Below are 23,205 nucleotides of genomic sequence, written 5' to 3'. Positions count from 1 at the left end.
GTTACTTCTGGTTTTGAACTCAGAATCACTCCTGGGAATCATATGGGATGCTGGGGATAGAACCCAGGTAGGTTGCATACAAGAGAAACATCCTACCTGCTGTGCTATCATTCTGGCCCACCATTCCAGTTTTTATTTAGACATCAGGATTTAGACTACTGTGAATAACAGAGTGTCAGGCATACAATCTTCCAATAAAAAAAACCTCTCCACCAGCATCCTTTCTTAAAAAATATATCTGGTCACATATTTATAACTGTGTTCAATTTTTTGGTTTTGATATACAAAGTTAACTCACCATCAATGAAGTACACTAAACCCTCCACTAATGTTCTTATGTTATAATCAGTTTCCCTCACTCTTACTTGACATTCTCAGTTCAATAACTCGGGGCCAAGCGTTTGCCATCATTTGATGCCTTTGATTCCCTTGTTTTATTTTTCTATTTACCACAGTTTAATGAGAACATTCTGTATTTGCTCTTTCTTCGACTTTGCTTAATACCCTCCAGTTCCATTCACACACTTGAGTTTTAAATTCAAGATATGGAAATATTCTTGGCTTAGGCATTTGGGGTTATATCAAAGGTCCAGTGGTGGATATATAATAGCAAATACTTTGCTGTTCCTGAGTAAATAATCACAGCAGAGACAAGAAAGACAAGAAAGGGGAAATCAACAGTTCAAGAATTGATCAGGACCCTTGGCCAATGAAGATACTCTCCCTGCTCTGTGAGCCTTTCCTCACTGCACAGGTTTGCTGTTCTGAGTGTGGGTCCTGCTCCTACCTGTTCTCCTCAGGGATGTAGAGCGCCATCATCTGTAGTGGCTCCAGGCACTGCACCGCCCAGCCATGGCGCTCGCTCACCCTCTCAGTCTCCACCTTCAGGAAGCTGCTGGGCATGCGGCTCCAGAGCACAGGCTGGATGGTCTGGACGTCCAGTCGAGGGGGACACTGAGGGATTGGGTTCTTCTCTTCACTCTTAAATATAGCTGCTGACAGGGGCATTGTATTCTGCGGCAAGGTGGAACAATAAATAATATTGGAACAATAAACAAATGCAAATAGCTAGAACAACCCTTGGGAAAATGAATATGGGACAAATCACTTTCCCCAACTTTAAATTGTATTACAAAGCTAGAGTCATCAAAACAGCATGGTATTGGAATAAAGACAGACCTTCAGATCAGTGGAATAGACTTGAGTATTCAGAGAATGTTCCCCAGACTTATAATCAATTAATCTTTGATAAAGGAACATTATATTCTGAGGCAAGGTGGAAGGGAGTCTGAGAGTAAAACACATGTGATACAGATATTAGATGACTTGGTTCATGATAACTGATAAAGCTAGAAGACCAGCATTCACTAAGACCTTGCTTTCTAGGGCATGTGAGTTAATTCCTTCAGCACCCAATAGAAGTAGAAGGGGGCACTGAGAATCTACCATATGGTAGACCATTTGAGTCTACCATATAAAATTCATAAGCTTGGAGCCCAGAGGGCATATGAAAAGCAAGAACTCAGGGTGTCCCCTATTACCTGAGGTTTGAGATTTATTTTCCTAAAAGAGAATGCTGCCTTCCCTGGACATAGCTTTGTTAAGAGGGGTGGGGAGTGAGATTGAGGGCAGATAAATACCTTCAGCTTCCCCAGTTCAAACTGAAACAAAGACGTGCTGGTCGGCTGCAGGAAAACTGCTGGAAATACTTTGGTGTTGGGCTCTACCTGAAAGAGACACAGCAAGGTTTGTCTGCAATGGTAGCAAGTAAATAATCATAACAGAGAAGAGAGAGAAGAGAGAGGGGAAGTCAACAGTCCAAGAATTGAGCAGGACCCTTGGTCCTGGGTGAGCTCATCAGCACCTTGATTCTAACCTCGGCTGACAGGAGCCAGTGAGTCAGCAGGCCCATCACTGCTCAGCATTTCAGAGACCTGGCGCTTTCTTGAGGGAGCCACTAATATGCCCTATGTTGGCAGTTTTTCTTTCTCTTTACCAGGTTCTAAACCATCTCAATAAAGTCATGAAATTTTCCTACTCATGGATGTACATGGAAACTATTATGCTGAGTAAAATAAGTCAGAGGGAGAGAGATAGATGCAGAATAGTCTCACTCATCTACCATCTATGGGTTTTAAGAACAATTAAAGACATTATTATAATAATACCCAGAGACAATAGAGATGAGGGCTGGAAGGACCGGCTCACACTATGAAGCTCTCCATGAAGAGTGTCGAGTGCATTTAGAGAATTAGTTACACTAACAACTATCATGACAATGTTATGAGTGAGAGAAGTAGAAATGCCTGTCTCAGATATAGACAGGGGGTGGAGAAGGAAAGAGATGGGACATCGGTGGTGGGAAGGTTGTACTGGTAAAGGGGGGGGGTGTTCTTTTTATGACTGAAACCCAACTACAATCATCATGGTGCTTAAATAAAGATATTATTTTGGAAAAAAAAAGAGGAAGAAAAAAAATGAACCATCTCAAGTGTCCTTTCACTTCCTCTCTCAGGTATCCACAGCCAAAATGTCACAGGTGGGGACTTACGAACTTGTCACCAAAGGCAGGGTTCACTATTGGGCATCAAACACAAAGTGTTCCCGAGACCATGGAGGCCCTGAATCTCCTTGTTGACTGCAGCTCAGGGAAAATGGTACCTGAGGGCAACCTGATACCTTCAACCTAATTGGAAAGGTAACTGCGCATTTATTCTGGCAAGCCTAGGGAACTCTTAGATCAGGGACTATCAAACTCACTGCAGACTTTGTGGGGCTGAGTAAATTTTGGCTGAGTGTGTATTGTCCATGAAGTGGCATCCCCGGCACTACCTACCAGATTTTAGAAGTAGACTCTACCATGGTCATGGGTACAAAAAAGATCTCTAGAGGTTGCCAGATTGCCTTCAAGATTCCTTGAAGGAAACGTACAACCCTGACTTATGACCAGAGGCCCTGTTGTGCTTCTGTGGAATAACACTAAGTGGCTACCTTTAGGTTTTTTGTTGTTGTGGAACTCAGGTGTTATTCCTGGCTCTGTACTCAGAAATCATTCCTGACGAAGGAATGGGAGACCATATGAAATGCCAGGAATCGAACCCAGGTCTGTCCTGTGTGGCATGGCAAATGCTCTACTGCTGCTGTGCTACCTCTCTGCCCTGTGCTCTCTGCCTTTGAGTTCTTTGAGTTCCCTTATCTCAAGACACATTCCTCCTCACTCTCTACCATTCCAGTCCTTGTATTCAATGATTCAGGATCCACTGTCTCCTAGATGTCGCTTAAATGAGGTATGTATATTTATTTATTTATTTATTTATGGTATCAGGGAGTCACCTTGATGTAAGGATTTTTGATCACTTGTCATTGAAGAAATTGAACTTTAATTCTGCCAACTAAACTGGTTCTTCAATTGCATTAAAGAAGGCCCTTTAAGCAATTTAGGTTCTAGGGAATTTGGGGAATCATCAAATTAATGAGTGGTAAGTCATCAAATTAAGGAGTAGTAAGGACATATCCTCAGTTTCCCTCCAGTGATTGCCCCTTTGTCTAATACATTTCCCCTAAGAATGGGTGACCTATTTCTAGCAAACAGAATAAGGCTATAGTGAATGGATTGTCACTGGATAAGATTGTCAAAGGATAAGGTAGTAGTATTAAATGACATAGCAGCTCAGCAACTTCTCTCTAGCCTAGGAGAAGTTGCTTTATGGTGGGTAGATCTGTGAAGAGACCATGTGACCAGTAATTCCGGCATCTCAGGCAGCTGAGAGTAGCCTGAGGCTGGAGACAGAAACAAGGAGCCTCAATTCTACCATTGCAAGCAACTGAATTCTAATTGGCGGGTGAGTTTAAAAAATGACCTCAGGCTCCAGATCTCAGCCACACCTCATAGGAAGCCTTATAACACACAGAAGAGAATTCAGCTAACCCAACTCCTGACCCATAAAAGAGCAAAACAACAACAAAAACAGTTAAATTGTTTGAAGTCACTTTGTCATTAAAAGAAAGCAAACACAGTGGACCAGAGTGAGATGGAGGCGGGATAAGGCTCTTTTGCAGCAAGCAGACAACAGAGCACGGGAGCATTATGAGGTGTGGCCCAAAGACTAAGGAAAGGGGAAAAAGAAAATGTGCAGCAATTTCTTTTCACAAAGCACTTGTTACTGGCTTGGTTCTGGTTGTTTTTGAGCCCTATACAGAGATGCTCAGGGGCCTTCTCAGCTCTGCTTGTGAGACTGTTCAGTAGTGGGGATCAGACTATGAAGTCATTTGGTCTTATTCTGCTTTTTGGGTCATGCCCAGCTGTGCTTAAGGTTTACTCCTGGCTTTGTGTTCACAGACCTCTCCTGGTAAAATTCAGGACATCCTATGTGGTTCTGGGGATGAAATCTGGGTCAGCAGGATGCAAGATTATACCTGCTGTATAATCTATCTTTCTAGTACCCCATGAAACCCTTTGACCTCTATCTTAGTCCTACTGATTTTCTTTCATGATTAACTTTCTCTATGAATAAAGGCACTGTAGAATATGTAGAATTACTGTCTTCTCTCAGTACAATTATTTCACTTCCAGATAAAACAATTTCTCCTTCTTCCTGCCTTTTCTGGCTCATAGTGATGTAGAAAACTCTATGGTATGATGTTATCATTTATTCAGGATGAAACAGGTTGAATGGGCCAATCTCCAGATTTGCACCCAGCATAAAGTCAAGTTTATACACAACAATGGGCTCCCAATCCAGGCACAAATATTTGGTATATACACAATGATTGTGTGCTGTAAGAAGAAGATACATGCTTTTAAAACCAAGATGTGGGGAAGTGACTGCCACAGATGCTGGGTATATCAGAATTATGTTTCATAAAGAGTAGTTAATACACATATATTTCATTCTTGTTATATACTAGCTTTGTGTCAAACTCTGGATTTTCTGCAGGAAGAGACACAAATAGGAACTTTTGATTGGATGTGCTGTGACTTTGACAATCAGGCAAGAAACATCCTTGGGATGGCCTTAGACTTCAAAAATTCCCAAATATGTGACATTGAGAACAAGATGCAACCCTCAAGTCACTGCTTCCAGAAATAGGAAGAGCTCCAATAGCTGAAATGATTCACTTGTATCAGTGAGAAGTTTCTATGCCTGTTCTGATGGAGATAGAGAAATGTACTGTTTCTTATGAACAGTCACACCAACAATAGGGAAACTAAAGACTGAGGATAGCACGTTTTGAATTTCCTCAGGAATGGTCGCTAAAAAGTTCACAAACCACCCAGCCAGACTTGTCAAGCATCTCAAACCTCTCTGTATAAGAGTGCTTTGAAGACATTTAGGATGTCCTGGGGTAATGTATTTCTACTGTGCATAATATAGTCTACAAATAGAATATATAGAATATATAGAATATATAGAAATATAGTCTAAAAATAGAAAAAATTCTCCAAATAACCAAAGAAGAAAAAAATCAAGGGTGGGCTCTTGGGTGAGATATGGTAAGTAGAATCATGGCCAGCTTCATGACCAGTCCCAGCGACTCCTGGGATTTTATGTGTGTGTGTGTGTGTGTGTGTGTTATGAATCTATTAACCAACTGATCATAAAATACATTATTCTCAAGGTCGAATCTAATTATATGAGCCAACCCCTTAAAGACTAATGAGCCTGATTAAGAAGAACTGGATACACTTGCAGCTTTGAAGACAAAAGGGACCAAGTGGGAAGGAATATAGAGATTTTAGGGAGCAGAAGGTGACTAAACAGGGGGAGAAGAAGGACAGTCAACAATGTGACTGGACTTGCAGAAGATTGATTCCTTCCAGAGTATCCAGACAGCCTTGTGAGAACCTGAGTCCAACCCATAGAGCTGTAAAACAATCATTAAGGCTCTTTTATGCTACCAATTCTGTACTAACCTGAAAGACAGCAATTTGAAAACGAGTCTATAGTAGCTTCTTAGGTGAGTGGATCAGTTTGACTACAAATATTACCAAATGCTCACAAGGTGCCAGATGCTGTGATAGGCCTGGTGGGGGTGACATGGTGAACACCAGAGGGAGACGAAGAGCTTACATTCTAGTGGCATGAGTGGCAAGCTTCAATTTGAGGTTATCTCGGTTATCTCAAAGCATCACATATTAGCTCGCCCTTTCTCCTTAAGGTTCTTTTAATCACTGGTTGATCTAGTCTGTCCTTGCAATAATAGGCATTTTATTTCTAATCATGTGTGAAGGTCAGGGCATAGAAACAGGCCTGAATTGAAAGCTCGCTCCTTTCATAAATCTGAATCATATCTGGGCTCTATTCTCAGAACAGTGTGGCTAGGGTAGCAATAAATGAGCATTATCTCTGTAACATAGATTTTGGCTCTCATTTCTCCTGTGATTACATTGAATAGGGCAGAAAAAATGGTTTTCAAATTTCACAGCCATATTAAATAGGAAGGCTGAGTAACTCTGTTGGAGACTCCCTTCGTTCACTGTTTTGGACTGGTCCTTTATAAGTAGAATGCCAGTGTATAAATATTACTGCCCAGATCCTTCTGAGATAATTGAAAAATGAAAATGGTTACAGCTGCAGAATAACAATGATTCTCAAGCCCAGAGAACAGACACACAGCTGTGGACACACTCCTGTCTTGCCTTGGAATGGGAAGGGGTGAGGATCCCCAAGGATTCCTCTGCACAGCCTTGGCACTCCTAGCCCAGACAGGGAGGAGACACAGAAGGGTTCTCAGGGGGATGGAGCCCACTCACAGCTAAAAGAGGGCAAATGACCAGACCCAAGCCAGGAGGGATATGTAAGAGCTGTTGTATTTGTTCTTTTATTGGTGACATCTCATCAGGAAGTCTCCACAGTTGTGAATGCCTTGGCTATTTATTTATTTATTTATTTATTTATTTATTTATTTATTTATTTATTGATGGCCCTCCAAAGCCCAACTGGCCTTCAAACTTATTAGATCCTGTAGAGCTTCTCTTCAGCTCAGGGAGAGGCCTTCAGTTAAACTCATTTCAAAAGTTAATGAGAAAACGCTAGTGGGATTCTGAAGAAAATCAGTAATACACATATTTTTTTCTGGGAACTGGCAGAGGGTGGCCTTCGGAGGGGGATGTGGAACTATGAGAAAGTACTAAATGAACAATACTTTTCTGCCTCAAAGCCAAGTTTTGGAAAGAGCTTTTTCTGGAAAATAGGGCTGGGTTGCAGCTATTGGGCCTGACCTGCTGTGAGACGTTGTTGAGGCCATATTCCCTGAGCTGCACAGTGTCACCCTCTAGGAGGTTCTAGAGCACCCCTCAATGATGGTAGCCTGTCCTCAGACCCCCCCAAAGGGCTTGACCATCTGTGATTGGTCACCAAACATTTCAGACTTGAGAAAACAATTCTGTGTTCCCTACAGAGTCTACCTGTCTGATTAGGAGCCAACTTGTTAAGAAATCTTTCTTTCTGATGGTTTTGTCCTGGGGTTAATTTTTGAATCTGGGGTTTTGTCCACTAGCAGTAATGGTAATATAAACAGTAATGCTCTTTTGCTATAGTTGACTAAGCTAGTGAGCCTGACTGTTGGTAGAGACCTTTGGATCAGTCCTCATTTGCCTTCTAACTAGAAGTCTCTCAATTGGTTCCTTTGGTTTTCTTGTTAAAAAGATGTTTCCTTGTTGCCTCCTCCTGTCTCTTTTCCCCTTCCCCTTGGGGGTGGGCTTTGTTTATTCCAATAAAGTCTACTCAGACGGCCTGGAGGAGGAGCTGACATCTTGGCTCGTGGTTCCACATGGTGGAGCGACACATGGTGGAGCGATTGTGGGTGAACATCTTGTGGTGTGAGTTTTTGGCCTGCTATATCCAAACTGTGTGTGGATTATTTCCTGTGTTGGAATTGCTGCTGGACCTTCATCTCTTATCCTATCCAGACAGGGAGCATGGGAATCCCTCTCCCTCTCTGGGCACAACCCCATTTCACACCTAACAGATTACTGGCATGCTGAAAACTGACTGGCATTGGCCTGGACAACAACCTTTAGTAGTTCCTTATAGTTCCCTACCTATCCCAAATGTATTTCTCAACATTACCCATAAAAGATCATTTTTTTTGTTGGACAAATGTCAAATCCATTGTTCCTCAACCATATTAAATGCTTTCCTACCTCTATAATATTTTATTTGACTTCTTTAAGACAGGTAATTATATGTCTACATGGAAAATTATTTTTATTTTTGACTTTTTTTGCTTAAAAAAATCAAGATTTCTCCATAGAATATCTTTTCTTTACAATTCCTGATGGAAGTAAGAGAGTGTTGAAAAGGTTTAACTTGAGAATTTATCTCTTTTGCTTAGCATTTTTCAGTTATGCCTCATAAAATTCTAGATTTACAGAATATTAATAATTGTTAAAACTTTCTTTTCTTGGTTGATAATTGGGGAAATGTGGGAAATATGCACTAGTAAAGGATGTTGTACACTGTATGACTGAAACTCAATCATGAACAACTTTGTAACTATGAAAAAAACCCAACTGTATTATGAAAAAAACCCAACGTTATTATGAACAATCTTGTCACCATGGTGTTTAAATAAAGCAATTAAAAAAGGAAAATTGGGGCGGAACAATGGTGCAAGCGGTAGGGCATCTGCCTTGCTTACACTATCATAGGACGGACTGTGGTTCCATCCCCTGGTGTCGCATATAGTCCCCCAAGCCAGGTGCTATTTCTTAGTGCATATCTAGGAGTAATCCCTGAGCATCACTGGGTGTGGCCAAAAAACCAAAAACAAACAAACAACAACAACAACATAATAAGAAGAAAAAAGGAAAAAATTGTGAGAAATGCTTGGTTAGACTGACTTATTTCTAAAGCATTTCCCAAAGTCTTCCTATTATAATTATGTGTGTTGTTAAGTTTCAGTAGAAGGTATATTTGGCTATTCAAAAGAGTCAAAAGGTATTTCCCAGCTATCCTGATCGTCAGCAATGAAAATTTTGCTGAAAAGATATCAGGGCAACAATCTATGCATAATTCATGCTTTTGCTAAATATTTTTTGGTTTGGGGGTTTAGGTCATACCCAGCTGTGTTGTGGAAATACTCCTGCTCTTAACTCAGGTATCACACCTGGTGGTATGCTGGGCAAGATTTGGGATGTTGGGGACCAAACCCATATCAAGTGTGTGCAAGACAAGTGCCTTACTATACCACTTCTCTACTATCTTTATAGTAGCATAGTGTGCTATACTACTCTATATTTTTCTAAATACTACTATTGTAGTTTACTACCAACTAAATATAGAATTACAGACATAGTTTATATAAGTATTTACCAATATGGGTGAGGATAACCTCAAGAGGGCACTGGAATGACCTTGGGCAGGAAATAGCAGCCTCTGTTGCAATTGGAAATTGCTTTCTGTTTGCTCAAAGAATTAGATTTATAGGTGGGTTCTGACTGATTTTTTTCCCTAAAAAGAAGGTGGTAAGCCAAATAAGTTTGGTGATAACTAATTTATATAAATGCATTAAAAATTCTGTAAAGAAATCTACAAGGAATAACTCTATAGAAATTTATAGGGAATATTTTTTTCTGCAGAGAAAAATCACTGGTCTGTAGCTTGAGCAGAAAGATGCCTCACAGTCAGGAGTACTTCTGTTCACTCCCTAAACTTTTCACCTATATAGTGCAGGCTTATGAGAAGTGTTTTGTTGAATAAAAAAGTTTATCAACATGGAAAAAGCCTTATTTCTAAATAGAGAATAAGTATATTCTAAAAAATAAGTATGATATTTCCACTCATTCTTTGTCTTTATAAAATTATTCCTCTTTGTTTTCATCTGCTATTTAGAGGGACTTGCCAACTCCATAAGTATGGGGCTAGATATGATTATGGAGCTGTTGAATTAGTAACAGATCTGTAAACACACAAGACTGAGACACCCCTCCCCATTCACAAACCCAGAAGTGGTCCTACCTGGTAGTAGGTACTAAGTTCTCTCCCATTGGCTGAAAAGGACAGCATGCCCATTGCCAGATCCACGAGGCAGCCAATCTCTAGGTCCACATTGCTCCGACTTGTTCTTTGGGATGTGGCCACAGCATCCCCACCCCAGACCATGTAGCAATTGCTGCGCCTCACACTAGGAGCCAAAGAGAGGAAAAAAACAAGAATTTGGACTGGGGAAGTTTCTCTTCAATATTCAGAAATTAATTACTTCAGAAAACTTTCAATGGTGCTTTTAATTTAGGGATACGGCAACCTATCAATCTACTTCTTTCTAATGAACACAGTGTTTAGCAACTGTGTCCAGTCTAATGTTTTCCTGATACAAATAATGGGGATGGAAATGGAGCTGGACAAAGGGTGGCCAACATAGATGAACTTATAAAGGGACTTGTTATGCCACAGAAGTGAACATTTAGGTTTTTAATTCCAATAAAGTGTTGGAGTAAAAGCTGTAAGATGCTTAAAAACTGAGACCTATTCCGTAGGAAGACTCGAAAATGAGGAAAAAACAGTTGTTCTACGGTGTCATCCCACTGATATAGTCTAATACTTGAACTCTTTTTGACCTAGCAATGTGAGTGCTTCTGTCAGAATATTCATCTACCAATCCCAAGAATACAACTTTATAATAAATGTTTAGATCGAAAGTCAATGACAATAACCCAAAATGCTATAAGGCCCCCAAATCATATTTCTCTTTAATTGTTGAATTCAAAACCCTAAATGAGCTTTAGAACAGAGGCACCATAGAAGTGATTTCTAGAGGCCCTCAATAGGGATGGGCAAAAGGCAGCTGACTGAGTTTCCTCTTAAGAACAGACCTTGTATGTGTCATACAAGAAAACCAACCACTTGAAATAATATTTCCCAAGGTTAAATAAGAGAGCCACTGTGTATATGTACTAGAGCAACCTCTTTGAAGATATCAGGTTAGTCTGATAGGACTCAGCCTGATTTTCTCTTGTGTGCTCTGGTGCGTGGACCAGAGATCTGTGGCGCAGGAGATGGCTTCAGCACTGCCTTGTGGACAGCTCCCAGAATAGCAAGCTGAAAATGGCTTTACCATTCTGGATTAGATGACATTTTCATTTAGAAAGCCAAGGTTTGACTAGAATTCTTTATTTTTTTTTAAATTTTATTTATTTATTTATTGATCAATTGATTGGTTTTTGGGCCACACCCAGCAGTGCTCAGGGGTCACTCCTGGCTCTGCACTCAGAAATCGTCTCTGGCAGGTTGGGGGACCACATGGGATGCTGGGAATCAAACAGAGTCCCTCCTAGTAGATCGCATAAAAGGCAAAAGCCTTACCACTGTGCTATCTCTCCGGCCCCTGACTATACCTCTTTAAAGTTCTTATTGGCACTAGAAACCTGTCACTACCTCTGACTCTAAAATCTCCATTGCAAATATATAGGCACTTGCTCCTCTTATTCTTTTGCGGGTACAGATCTTTCCAGTTCCCTCAGAAAGACCAGTTGCAACAGCCTTTTCTAGTGAGTCAAGACACTGCTAGAGTTCTACCACAGGTTAAACTGTGATCCTGTTATGACTGATTGAAGTTCTAATGTCACTAGAGAATTATGATACTACAGCAAAATTATGTGTGTCAAGTGGTGGGCTCTGCTCTAATTTTATAAGACTCACAATTGAAATATCTCAAGAAACCTGGAAATGAATCATGTGTACATCGTCTCTATTTCTTCTTCCTCTTTTTCCTCCTGCTGCCTCTCACCACACTTAGCAGTGCTTAGGGATACCTTTAGTGGTGGTGGTTTTCTGGGATAGAGTTGTGCTGGGGATTGTGCCCAAGCCCCTAATATGCAAAACATGCACACTATTTGAGATATATACTCAACACACTTTTGTTTCTTATTATACAGGATGAAGGAGGAAAAATTACTTATCGCCATCTGTATACTGGGTCTCATTTGAGATGCTAATGTGTCAGTTTGTATGATGAACACCACCATTGGAGGTTCAGATAAATAGAGTCATGTGTCTGGCATGGAGGAGCCAACCACTATGAACAAAAAAAATCCAATTTGTATGGTCCATCTGTCTTTTGAACTTCAGGCTAAAGAGCAGGTCTGAATTTGTCAACTGATTTTGTGTACTTTTCTCCCAAGATAACCAGATGTTGCTTTTGGCATCTCCTCTAGGTTTTAGTGACATGACATTCAGTAATGGTAATAGGGCTCATTAATGTTTAAGAGGAAATATGTTGTGGCACTCTTCTAGACATTTTTCTTTTTTTTTAAAACAATTTTTATTGAGACCAATGTGAATTACAAGTCTTTCACAGTTGTGAAAGGTACATGGTGACAGTGAATAAGGTCCATTCCCACCAGCAGTGTTGACCTCCCTCAGCCCCTGTTCCCAGCATGCTTCCGCCACTCTTCCCAGCATGCCTCCCAAATCTCCACCCTTAGCCCCTGGGGCTGCTACTGTAACAGGTTCCCTTTGTGTATAACTTGTTGTAGTTTGAGTCTCTTGATTCTATTGTCACTGACTTTGGTTTGGGTATTTAGGTTTGACCATTTTTTATTTCCACTCAATAGACATTTTCTTTTTAGGAGAACACACCTAGCTGTGCATGGGTTACTCCTGGCTTGAACTCAGAAATTACTCTGAACTGGTTCAGGTGATCCTATGGAGATCTTGAGATTGAACCCAGATTTGCCATATGCAAGGCAAATACTCTACACACTGTAATATCACTTCAGCCCCTCTTATAGACATTTTTATCTGCTATTTTATTTAACTCCACAACACTGAGCCTGAAGCTATTATTCTTATTTATTGGTGAAGAAATGGAAATCCAGGAGGTTAAGTGACTGGTTCAAGCTCAAGTCAGTAAGTATGGAAACCTGGTTAAATCTACACATTTTATATACTAGACTCAGTGGAAACTATGGTGGTTTTAAGAAGAAAAGAAAAATCAGTGGGATCAAGGAATAGAGGGTCTTAGGGTGCTGAGGTACCACTGGAATTTTGATAGTAGACAGTGCAGAAGCTACACTAAAGTTCTATAATGTTGAAAACAAACGATAAACCAATTGCATAATAGATGAGACTTGAGAAATAATATAGGGGTTATGGTGCTTGCTTTGGATGTAGCAGACCATGATTCAAATTCTGGCACAAGCTGCCATCCCCTCAGTAACTGCCTAAAATGACCCCTGAGCACAGAGCCAGGAGTAGCCCTTGAGCACCATTGAGTGTGTCCACAAACCCCCACTCCCTATGAAAGGAAAAAAAATATGTCACCTGACAGTCATGCTTTAAAAGAAATAATAAAATAGGGGTTGGGTGAGAGAGAATTCAGAAAACTGGTTTTCAAAGTCTATATTCTTTTACACTTGCTCAGAATGGTCTCCATGACATAGAAATTGAGCCTGACTCCCGATTAAACTAATCTTTGATGATCCAGTAGCATCTAAAAAGAATTAGGGAAAAGTGATTATGACTTTGTAAGAGTGAAAGCCAGCTTGAGAAATAACTTGCATCTCTATACGTATCTATAAGGGGAAAGACCATCAAGTCTCACTTAGATAGAAAGGAGGCTGGGTCTCCTACACCACTCCTAGGTCTCAGCTGTCTGGAAATTGGAGGGGAGAACCTGAAAAGGAGCACAGATTTCCCAATGGTTCCTCTTAGTCTCTCTGCACTGGACCAGGCTTTAGATATGTGATGCCCATCCCATGTGCCCTCTTACCTTTCATGGACCCGGCCTCTTTCATCTCCCAGGGTAACGGTCACTGTACAGTTTTTGCTCAGGTCAAACTTTTCACTGTATAAGTGATAGTCCGGAGTCACCCATCCCACCCAGACACAGGAGGGATCCTGGCCTGCAAAGATTCGGATTGCATAATAACACTGCTGGGAAGAGATCACAGAGAGAGAAATGAAGAGTTGTGCTGGGGCAAGTGGGTCCAACAGGCAGGAACAATGCAGCAGCGCACTTGGCATTCTGAATATAATACCCAATTCTAGAGGTGTTGTGCTCTACTCTTGGACTTGAAATTTGGATTATTTCCCCTTTTTCTGATGTGTGTTGGCAGTCAGAGACTCAAACACTTAATCCACTATCTTTAACTAAAAGCCACAGAGGAAGTCAGTGGCTGCTTCTCAGAATGGTCAACAGAGACTTCTCTAGTCCTTTTTAGGACAGCTGGGTTGATGGAAAGAATTGGCCATGGACTTTAATCTTGAGAGAAGTCAAGGTCAGAGAAGTTACTACACTTTATATTCCACAGGAAACTAAAGGGTAACTTTCTTCTGTTATTATTTTGGATGTAGCCAAAGAAAGAACTCCTCAAGCATATTCTGTGAAAGAAAAAGTCTCCAAACGTGCTTAGAGGACGTGACAGCCACTTTCTGTGTTCTGCTTGTGAATTTAATCATGGTGTCTTAGGAAAATAGTGAAATAATGAAACGAAGTGATCAATTCATCTATTTTCCTGGTGATGCTAAGCACATTTACTCAATGATGTTATTTTTATTTTGTCCAGATCAAGAGTCAGTCAAGAACACACTAGTATTGCGTGACCTTGAAGAAATGGTTTGTCCTGTCAGTGCTACAAAATACAAAATATGGTCCATCTCCTGAGGCTGCTGTGGGAATTAAATAGGCTGACCAACATGATCACACATACTAACGAGGGGACATGCTACAACAGAATTCGTCCTTGCTGATGCTGTATCTGTGCCCTCAGCATTGCAGGAGCACTTCAGAGAGGGGGTGACAGGCATTTATTAAAAATGTGTTTTTATAAGTGCTAAAAAGGATTAAAATAAATAAAAATGAGGATGTGTAGCTTCCTGATCACTATCTAGTTAGAAGAAAAAAAAGAACCTGATTTTGTCCTGTAGCTTGTGTGGGCTGGCTCCCTGTCCTTCACATTTGATTGTTCTAACATTATTCCTGGCACCACTCAGAGAGATCTAAGAGCTGACTCACAGAAATGTACATAAAAGAGCAAACAAAAGGATTAAATTAAGAACCCCTCCCCATCCAACTGATGTTTATTTTAACCAAACAGGCAGTGCCAGGTCCTTGGTGACAAATGAGCCACAACAACACAATGATGCCCAATTAGGAGCTCCAGGTAGAGCTTCTGCTATGCACTGAATAAACTGTCTTTCCCTTATTGAAGAAATGTTATGACATCTTCTGGAAGAATCACGGTGGATATTAAGGCAGAACAATAGGCAATTAAAGAGGTTCTCTAGACAGATCTTTGCTGTAAGGGGCATATTACAAGGCACAGCAAAAAAGCAAATAATTAAAACCATAATTGAGAACATTTACTTACTGTTGTTGTATGAGAGAGCATTTCCTGAATCTGTTTCCTGGAGAGAAGACAATCCTTGTTTGAGTTATTCAGTCATATAGAGAATGCTACAATTCTGACATGCAGTTAGTTCCTCTATATTTAATGCTGAAGGCAGCTTTGTTTGTTTGATTTGTTTTTGGGCCACACACTGCAGTGCTTAGGGGTTACTCCTGGCTCCGTGCTCAGTAATTACTAAAAAGGTTCTATATGGTAAACAAAACAAAGGCTAAAACCAAAAGACAGTTAACTGAGTGGAAGAAAAATTGTTGCATTCAACACATCAGTAAAGATTTGATGTCTAGGATATACAAAGTACTCACAAAAATTGACTCCACAAAACTTAAAATCCCAATCAAAAACTGGGACAAGGTAATAAACAGACACTTCTCTGAGGAAGACCAACCAACAGACACATAAAAATGCTCATCATCACTTATTATTTGGGAAATCCAAATCAAGACAAAAATGGAGTACCATCTTAAACCAGTGAGGATGGCACCTATCAAAAATATTAGGAACAGTCTTTGTTGTCGGGTATGTGTTGAGAAAGGAACTCTCTTCCACTGCTGATGGGAATGCTGCCTGAACTAACCCCTGTGGAAAACAGTATGGAGGGTTCTCACTCAACTCAAAATTGAGCTGCCATATGACCCAGCAATCCCTCTCTTGGCTTCTATCCCCCAAATAGAAAAACATTCATCCAAAAGAATGTATGCACACCACTACTTATTGCATCACTCAGTACAATAGGTAAGACTTGGAATCAACCTAGAAGTCCAGCAGACGGGGCTGGTGAGGTGGTGCCAGAGGTAAGGTGTCTGCTTTGCAAGTGCTAGCCAAGGAAGGACAGCAGTTCGATCTCCCGGCATCCCATAGGGTCCCCCCAAGCCAGGGGCAATTTCTGAGCAAGTAGCCAGGAGTAACCCCTGAGCATCAAACGGGTGTCCCGAAAAAAAAAAAGAAGTCCAGCAGATGAGTGGATCATGAAGAGGTGGTACATATATACAATGGAATACTACATTACTGTAAGATATTATGCAATCATGCAATTTGCTACAATATGGCTGGAACTGGAATACATTATGATATTTATATTTATATCATTATTTTTATATTATAGATGTATATTATATTATAATATGTAAACATATATTGATAATAGAATAAGCAATATATTATATTATATATTTATATAATATATTTATATTATAGTTTATATTATTTATATTTATATTATATATAAATGAAGAACACTAGAAAAAGGATAAATATAGAATATCACTCAAAATGCAATGGTCTAAATGGGAATTGTCATTAACACTCTAGGCCCAAAAGTTTAGCAAGAAGGAGAGAAATTGAGTGGAGGAAGAGAAGAACAACTATGAAAGGATGGGGGTCAGGAGTCAAGCAGTCTTAGGTGCCTAGATGATGTTAAAAGAGGTCAGAATTAAATATTCAAGCTAAAGGCAACAACAATGGAATCAAGAGACCCAAACTTCAACAATCTCAACAAAATGGTGCAGGGGAGTGGTTTTGGGTGCACTCAGAGAACATTGGTGGAGAGAGGTTGATACTGGTGGTGAAATTAGCTCTGATTCATTGTATGACTGAACTCCTACTGTAAAGAGCTTTGTAAATCACAACAATTTTAATAAAATAAATTAAATCACTCCTGGCATGCTGGGAGGACCAGATGAGATGCTGGGGATTGAACCAGGGTTGGCTGCTTGCAAGGCAAATGCTCTCTCCACTATGCTATTGCTCTGGCCACTGAAGGTAAGTTTAAGGGACTGTTCACTTCCCACACATACATGAATGATCCCAACTGGTCATGGAGTTTTTTCATTTGTGACTTTCTGCAAGATGGCAGCGGTAGCCAGGTTGTGACATCCAACACATGTCTCACAAACCTGGTGGCAGATTAGTGGTGGGGAATATTATAATAACATAGGCAGCTATACCTTTAACTATATTTCTTGTTCTCTCAAGCAAATGCATTTTTAAAACTTGGTAGATGGTGGAACACTAGAAGAAACTTGAATAAAAAATGTTGAGATAGGAGGGCATATACATCAGCGATTGAAAATGACCATATAGGTACAAGTGGTAGTGATAGTGATTCAAGTGGTAGTGCACATGACTTGAATTAGTGTGGTCCTAAAGAAAATTGGGAGCACACATATATATGCATACGTACACACATTATAAAGAAAAGAAAAATAACATAATTCTTAATAAGAAGGAAACATTTACATAATTCCTAAGTCAGAAGCTACTGTGTTGGACACTGTCAACAAGTATATCAAGGAAAACACTTTTTCTTCCAGAAGCTTCCAAATTTATCCAAAGGCAATAACAATCATGCCATTTTACATCTTTTTGAACCTTTTATTCCTTATCACTAGATAGTGCAGGTCATAAGGAGGTTATGCGCTATGAGTTCTCTAAAGAAGAGAATGTACTTTTGTATTAAATATTATTTATCATGCAGCAGGGCCCTTGCACAAACACATGCCCAAGAGCACACACATTCCTGAAAGCAGAGAAAACCCTATCCACAGAGAAAGCAGTGCTAAGGGAATATGAAAGATAAGCAACCAGAATGTCATCTCCACAGCAGCCACAGAAAATGCCTCTGAAAGCAAGTGATTCATCGTTACCTTTTCTGAAAAGCGTCACTGTCCAGGCAGGGGCTGTGGCTGAAGGAGGAGTGGCACTCCACAGGCATACTCAGGCGGCAGTAGATCATGTTGGCATTGCTTTTCTGTGTTCCAAATGTTTTGTGGGTCACCTTGAGGCATGGGGGGCTGTCCATAGTGCCATCAATCCTCATGACCTGAAAAGAGCCCAGGCCTACACTCTGACATATCCAAGGATCTGGTCAAGGCCTTAACCCCATCCCCCTGCCCTGCACTAATATCAGACATTGTTCAGGATTTCCACAAACTAAAAGAGCTGTCACTAGTAATAATTATACAATATGCTCATTATTCCTTGGACTTTTTCCTGTAGAAATAACATCTGCCAGGCACCACCAGAAATGACCCTCCCAATTATAAAGCAAGTAGTAGCCACTGGGCATTATTGGGTGTTGTTCAAATTACCTTCCCCCAAATAATTACAACATCTGCCTGTAGCTAAAAGAAGAGTCTAGGATAGATGACAAGTATAAGATTGTGGTGATAAAGAAAGTATCTGGATGATAAAGTGTAGTAAAATCTGCTAAGGTCATTCTTTCCAAAGTGGTTCCTTTTAAGAAGGCATCAATATATCCAGAGCATCCAAAACTCAAGAAGAGACAGCAGTGCTTCCTAAGGATATGCTCTCTCTGTGAGCAGTGATAGCCTGTTCCCAGAGGCTACTGGAAGCTCTTCTATACGTGGGAAGAGTGCCCAACTCCCATGCAAAAGGGCTTGGAAGAAGAAAAGTGTGTGTAGTTTTTGTAATGTGTGAGTGGTGGTGAGAGGGGAATGGAGGTATGAAATAGAGCCAAGAACAGAAAATGAGACTTGACATAATTTTTGAATGATCTGAGAATTTCCTCTTGCATTCTAGACAACTGTTCTGTCCTGGGGTTTAGAAACATGCTTAAATGATTTTGTGCTATTTGCAAAATTTTCTAAATGGAGGGTTTTTAGATTCTACCAGTTTTTAAAAGGAGATGTTTAAACTTCCACCGTTTATAAAACAAACTAGTAATGTAGTGGTCAGAGAAATTTATTCAGTACTAAAAGTGGGTGAGAATTGATGCATGCTGAGTGCATATTGGAATGTAAATTAAGGAGACTATGGTAGAGTGGAAATGATACTCAGTAAAGTGGTTCAATAGAGTTGATTTGCCTAATATTCCAGCAGTTCCCTCGTTCTCCATGAACAACTCTTCTGAATTAAAGAAACCTGGGAGGGTTTGGGCAAAATATCTGAAAGTTAGAAGGGAACAAGAAGCCAAATTAGAACTCAACTCAACTTACCTTACAATGTTTTGGCCTCTTTCAGAACCCTCTACATGGGGGGTATTAAGACCTCTCTAATCATCATAACCAATGATCTCAACTAAAAGAGCCAGAAATGGTTCTACAGACATGAAATAGGGCTTCAAAGACATCATAGTCTGAGGACAGAAGAAACAGGTCTGAGCTACTTCCTCTTGAGTAAATACACTGATTTATTCTCCAGTGATTTACTACTGGTTTATATTATATATGTTTCATGAGTATAGCTTCACAATGAAATTGATCTATTAAAACGATAACATTTAAGGTTCCTAGACTATGTATTTCCATGACAATAGCAGCATGGAAATTTCTGAAGCGAACCTAGTGGTTCAAATGCTTGGGAATCAAATAGTAAGAGGTTGCTATTTGCAACGCTGCTCAGTGTAGCGTGTGTCACAACTACAGCTCCAAAGGGACAAGAATAGGTTGTTGGTAAGTGGCCAGAATATGAACTTAGGTAAGTAGCTGCCTGTTGACAGAAGCATTAGTTAGAGATTAGTGCCTTGGTCCACCTGTCTGCCAGGGCCACCCACGGTATATAATGTTACCTCTATATGCGGATGATCCTTAGGCACGTTGACAAATGTTGGGAGGCGCTTGCTGAACCACATGGCAACATCTCGGTTCATGTTGACAGCGAAAGGCTCAAAGCCCTCTTGGAGGCCACACATGGTATAAAACTTGAAGGTACTGGCATCCATCCCTAGATTCATGCGGCCGATCTGAGACAGGCCCAGGGAGCAGATGGGCACAAAGCCTGCAGAGTGGTAGAGGAGAGCCCTGGTTCAGTCCCTAGAACCATTCCAGTGCTGGGAGGAAGCCAAGTTTTTGCTTCCTTCACAGAGCTGAGTCCTGTAGGAAAGATGGGACACCCTTTTTATTTTTCCTGACACAGAAATTCAACAGTGAGGGTCCACATCCGGTTAAAGGCCATCCTTGGTGTATTGGAAGGAAAAGTGGGATTGAGTCCAAATGATTTGGGGGCTAAGAGAACAGATCAGTAATGACCTGAATTGTAATAATTAAAATAAAAAGGGTGAAAAGTTATATAGTGAAAAACATTCAGCAAAGAAGTACATTAAGAAACAATGTAAGGAAAGAGACAATGACTAATGAAAATAAACCCCAAGGTTTCTGAATCAACCAAGAGTTCCAGCTGATAGTGGGGTTAGATTGGAGATGGGGGAACAAAGGGTCTCAAGACCAAGTAGATGGAGGAGTACTATTGCTCTTGTGGTGAGTATGATGCAGTAGCATTGATGCCTAAAACATTAACATCAGTACCACTGTAAATCTTAAGACCACAATAGCTGTAAAAATACATCTGATTAAAATAAAAAAGCACCATTCTTACCTGGAAAGGTAAAACCTGTATGAGAAAAAGTAAAAATTCTTTATCTTTACCTTTGTGGTTTGCCAATAACTCCTCCGCTCTCCAGTCTAATCAATTATACACTAGCAAAATATTGGATTTTTCCTTTTTATTTATTTATAATTTTTATAATAATTTTTATTTTGACCAAAGGTATGTTAAATAGTCAAAGAAAAAGACCTCAAAAACCTTAAACATGCAAACTCTCCTAATTTTTCAATAATTTTCTTTCACATCATTTCCTGTGAAATGGAGTTCCTATTTTGGGTATGAAAGTAAGAAGTTTTAATGATAGCTAAATGATTCAGCTTATTTACAAAATAAAATTTTGTTTTAGAGAACTTTTATGACTTCTTTTAGCCTACTCTTATACTTGTCACCACCTCTCCCTAAAGGAAAGTATTATTTTCAATAGGGAATTGCATAGATGATATTTCTTTCTGCAATCTCACCAAGCTCACTTCATCTCTCTCTCTCTCTCTTTCTCTCTCTCTCTCTCTCTCTGTCTTTCTCTCTCACCTGAGCACACATCCTACCATGCAGAATGCACCACAGCAGAAGTTCAGGTTTCTTGGTGGTCTTATTTGTAAGCATAAATAAAACATAATTGTGGACCAACAAATAGGTAGAGGTTGGGCAGCATCAATTATATTGGTTTTGGGAGAATATAGGAACAGGAGACCAGAGAATAGTTGGGGTTCCCTATGAGGGCAGTTTTTCTCAGAAGGGCAGGAAGGAATCATAAGAGGAGAAAGTCCCCAAAGAAAATGGGTCATTCTAAGGACGGGCATGTTTCTGTAAGGGGAAATTTAAAGACATTAAGGGGACAATGTTTTTTTGGTTTTTTAAAGGAGGCAGTCATATCTAGTGGTGCTCAGGGTTTACTATGGCAGTGCTTGGGGACCATATAACATTCTGGGATCAAGCCATATGTAAGTAAAGTGCTCTACGTACTGCACTATCACTTCAGTCTAATTTGGGGACAATTTTCATTCAGCTCCAGAAGCCAACATTCACAGAGAGCAAAATCAAATATACTGCTCCTAAAGTGAATGCTACATGCCGCTCTCTAAGCCATGAGGTTACTGGGTAAATAAGTCACAAAAGCAAAAACGAAATTTTTTTCAAGTTAATTTGGTTGCTGTCAGAGACTCTGAACTCATTGTAGACAAAATTTCATGCCATTATGTCATAACAGTATGCTTCAAGGGTAGTGACATCCTGTATCTCTTAGGCCAAGGGAATTTAATTTCTAATTTCCCCAATATTTACTGCATCTATGCAAAAAATACAAAACTTTTCACATCTACCCCCCCCATCATTTTTAATTTTTAAAATTATTTATTTAATTTATTTTTAATCATTTTAATGCATTTATATATTTTTCTTTCTTTCTTATCTTAATTTTATTTATATTTATAGCTTTTATACAGGACCTCCTGTCTGTCTTTTTTTTACAGAACCATAGAGCATCAAACATCTTGTTCTGCCTCATTTTTCTATGTCTTCCTACAAACTGAGAAAAATAAAAGTGGATGGGACAAAAGGGCCAAGTGGTGTCAGGAGCATTGAGTGGAAATTAAAAATGGTCAAATCTAAATACCAAAAGTCAATGAAAATAGAATCAACAGACCCAAACTACAACAAACTAAAAATGGTCAAATCTAAATACCAAAACCAAAGTCAATGAAAATAGAATCAACAGACCCAAACTACAACAAACTATACACAAAAGGGACCTGTTACACTAGCAGTCCAGGGGGCTAAGGGTAGATATATAGGATACATTCTGGGAAAAGGGGCAGAAGGAGGTCAATACTGGTGGTGGGAATGCCCTAATTCACTGTCACTATATATCTTAAATACAACTATGAAATAATTGTAAAAAAAAAATCATACCATTTCATGGGCCAGAGAGATAGCATGGAGGTAAGGCATTTGCCTTGCATGCAGAATGATGGTGGTTTAAATCCCGGCATCCCATATGGTCACCTGAGCTTGCCAGGAGCAATTTCTGAGCATAGAGCCAGAAGTAACTAACCCCTGACTGCTGCCAGGTGTGACCCAAAAGCCAAAAAAAAAATCATACCATTTCTGAAAATAAGAGGATATAATAGAGTCTAGCAGGGAAAGGGTGATGTCTGTCTGTCCAAGGCACCAGATACATTTGGATTTTACTGATAGTATTGTCCCAAAGAGGTAGAGGGACTGTTGAGTGAGGCAGTGGCCTATACTTTCAACCACATCAGCACTGCTTTGCTTTTGGGATTTTTATGGACTGTGATGGATGAAGCAACCTTTTCTTTCCATTCACAGAAATTTTTATAAATAAACCTTTGAAAATATGACTTCAGTGAGGACTTGAAATGCATATTAATACAATTTTTTGGATCTCTACTCGAGCAGAAGACTATGCTAGGTGCCATAAGAGACAATGAGGAACTACAAAGTGCCCTGAGGTCAAGGAAATTAAGGAAATGGGAACAACAAATGGAATATAAAGA

At 39.9% G+C, this 23,205-nt stretch overlaps 1 protein-coding gene across 1 annotated transcript in view; it reads right to left on the bottom strand.

Moving 5' to 3' along the window:
• Window positions 1-23,205, bottom strand: part of RYR3 (ryanodine receptor 3) — a 473,873-nt gene that overhangs the window by 222,048 nt on the left and 228,620 nt on the right. The window contains exons 29-35 of the mRNA XM_049790221.1: window positions 19,878-20,086; window positions 17,995-18,170; window positions 15,314-15,350; window positions 13,714-13,877; window positions 9,963-10,128; window positions 1,641-1,727; window positions 788-1,014 (exon numbers count right to left, since the gene is read on the bottom strand). Of these exons, the coding sequence (XP_049646178.1) occupies window positions 788-1,014; window positions 1,641-1,727; window positions 9,963-10,128; window positions 13,714-13,877; window positions 15,314-15,350; window positions 17,995-18,170; window positions 19,878-20,086 (1,066 nt within the window). The remainder of the gene's footprint in view (window positions 1-787; window positions 1,015-1,640; window positions 1,728-9,962; window positions 10,129-13,713; window positions 13,878-15,313; window positions 15,351-17,994; window positions 18,171-19,877; window positions 20,087-23,205) is intronic.

Source organism: Suncus etruscus, chromosome 16 (genome assembly GCF_024139225.1).
Source record: "Suncus etruscus isolate mSunEtr1 chromosome 16, mSunEtr1.pri.cur, whole genome shotgun sequence".
NCBI classification, from domain to species: domain Eukaryota; kingdom Metazoa; phylum Chordata; class Mammalia; order Eulipotyphla; family Soricidae; genus Suncus; species Suncus etruscus.
The sequence above is the reverse complement of the archived record's forward strand: the minus strand, read 5'-3'. Positions and strand labels throughout refer to the sequence as shown.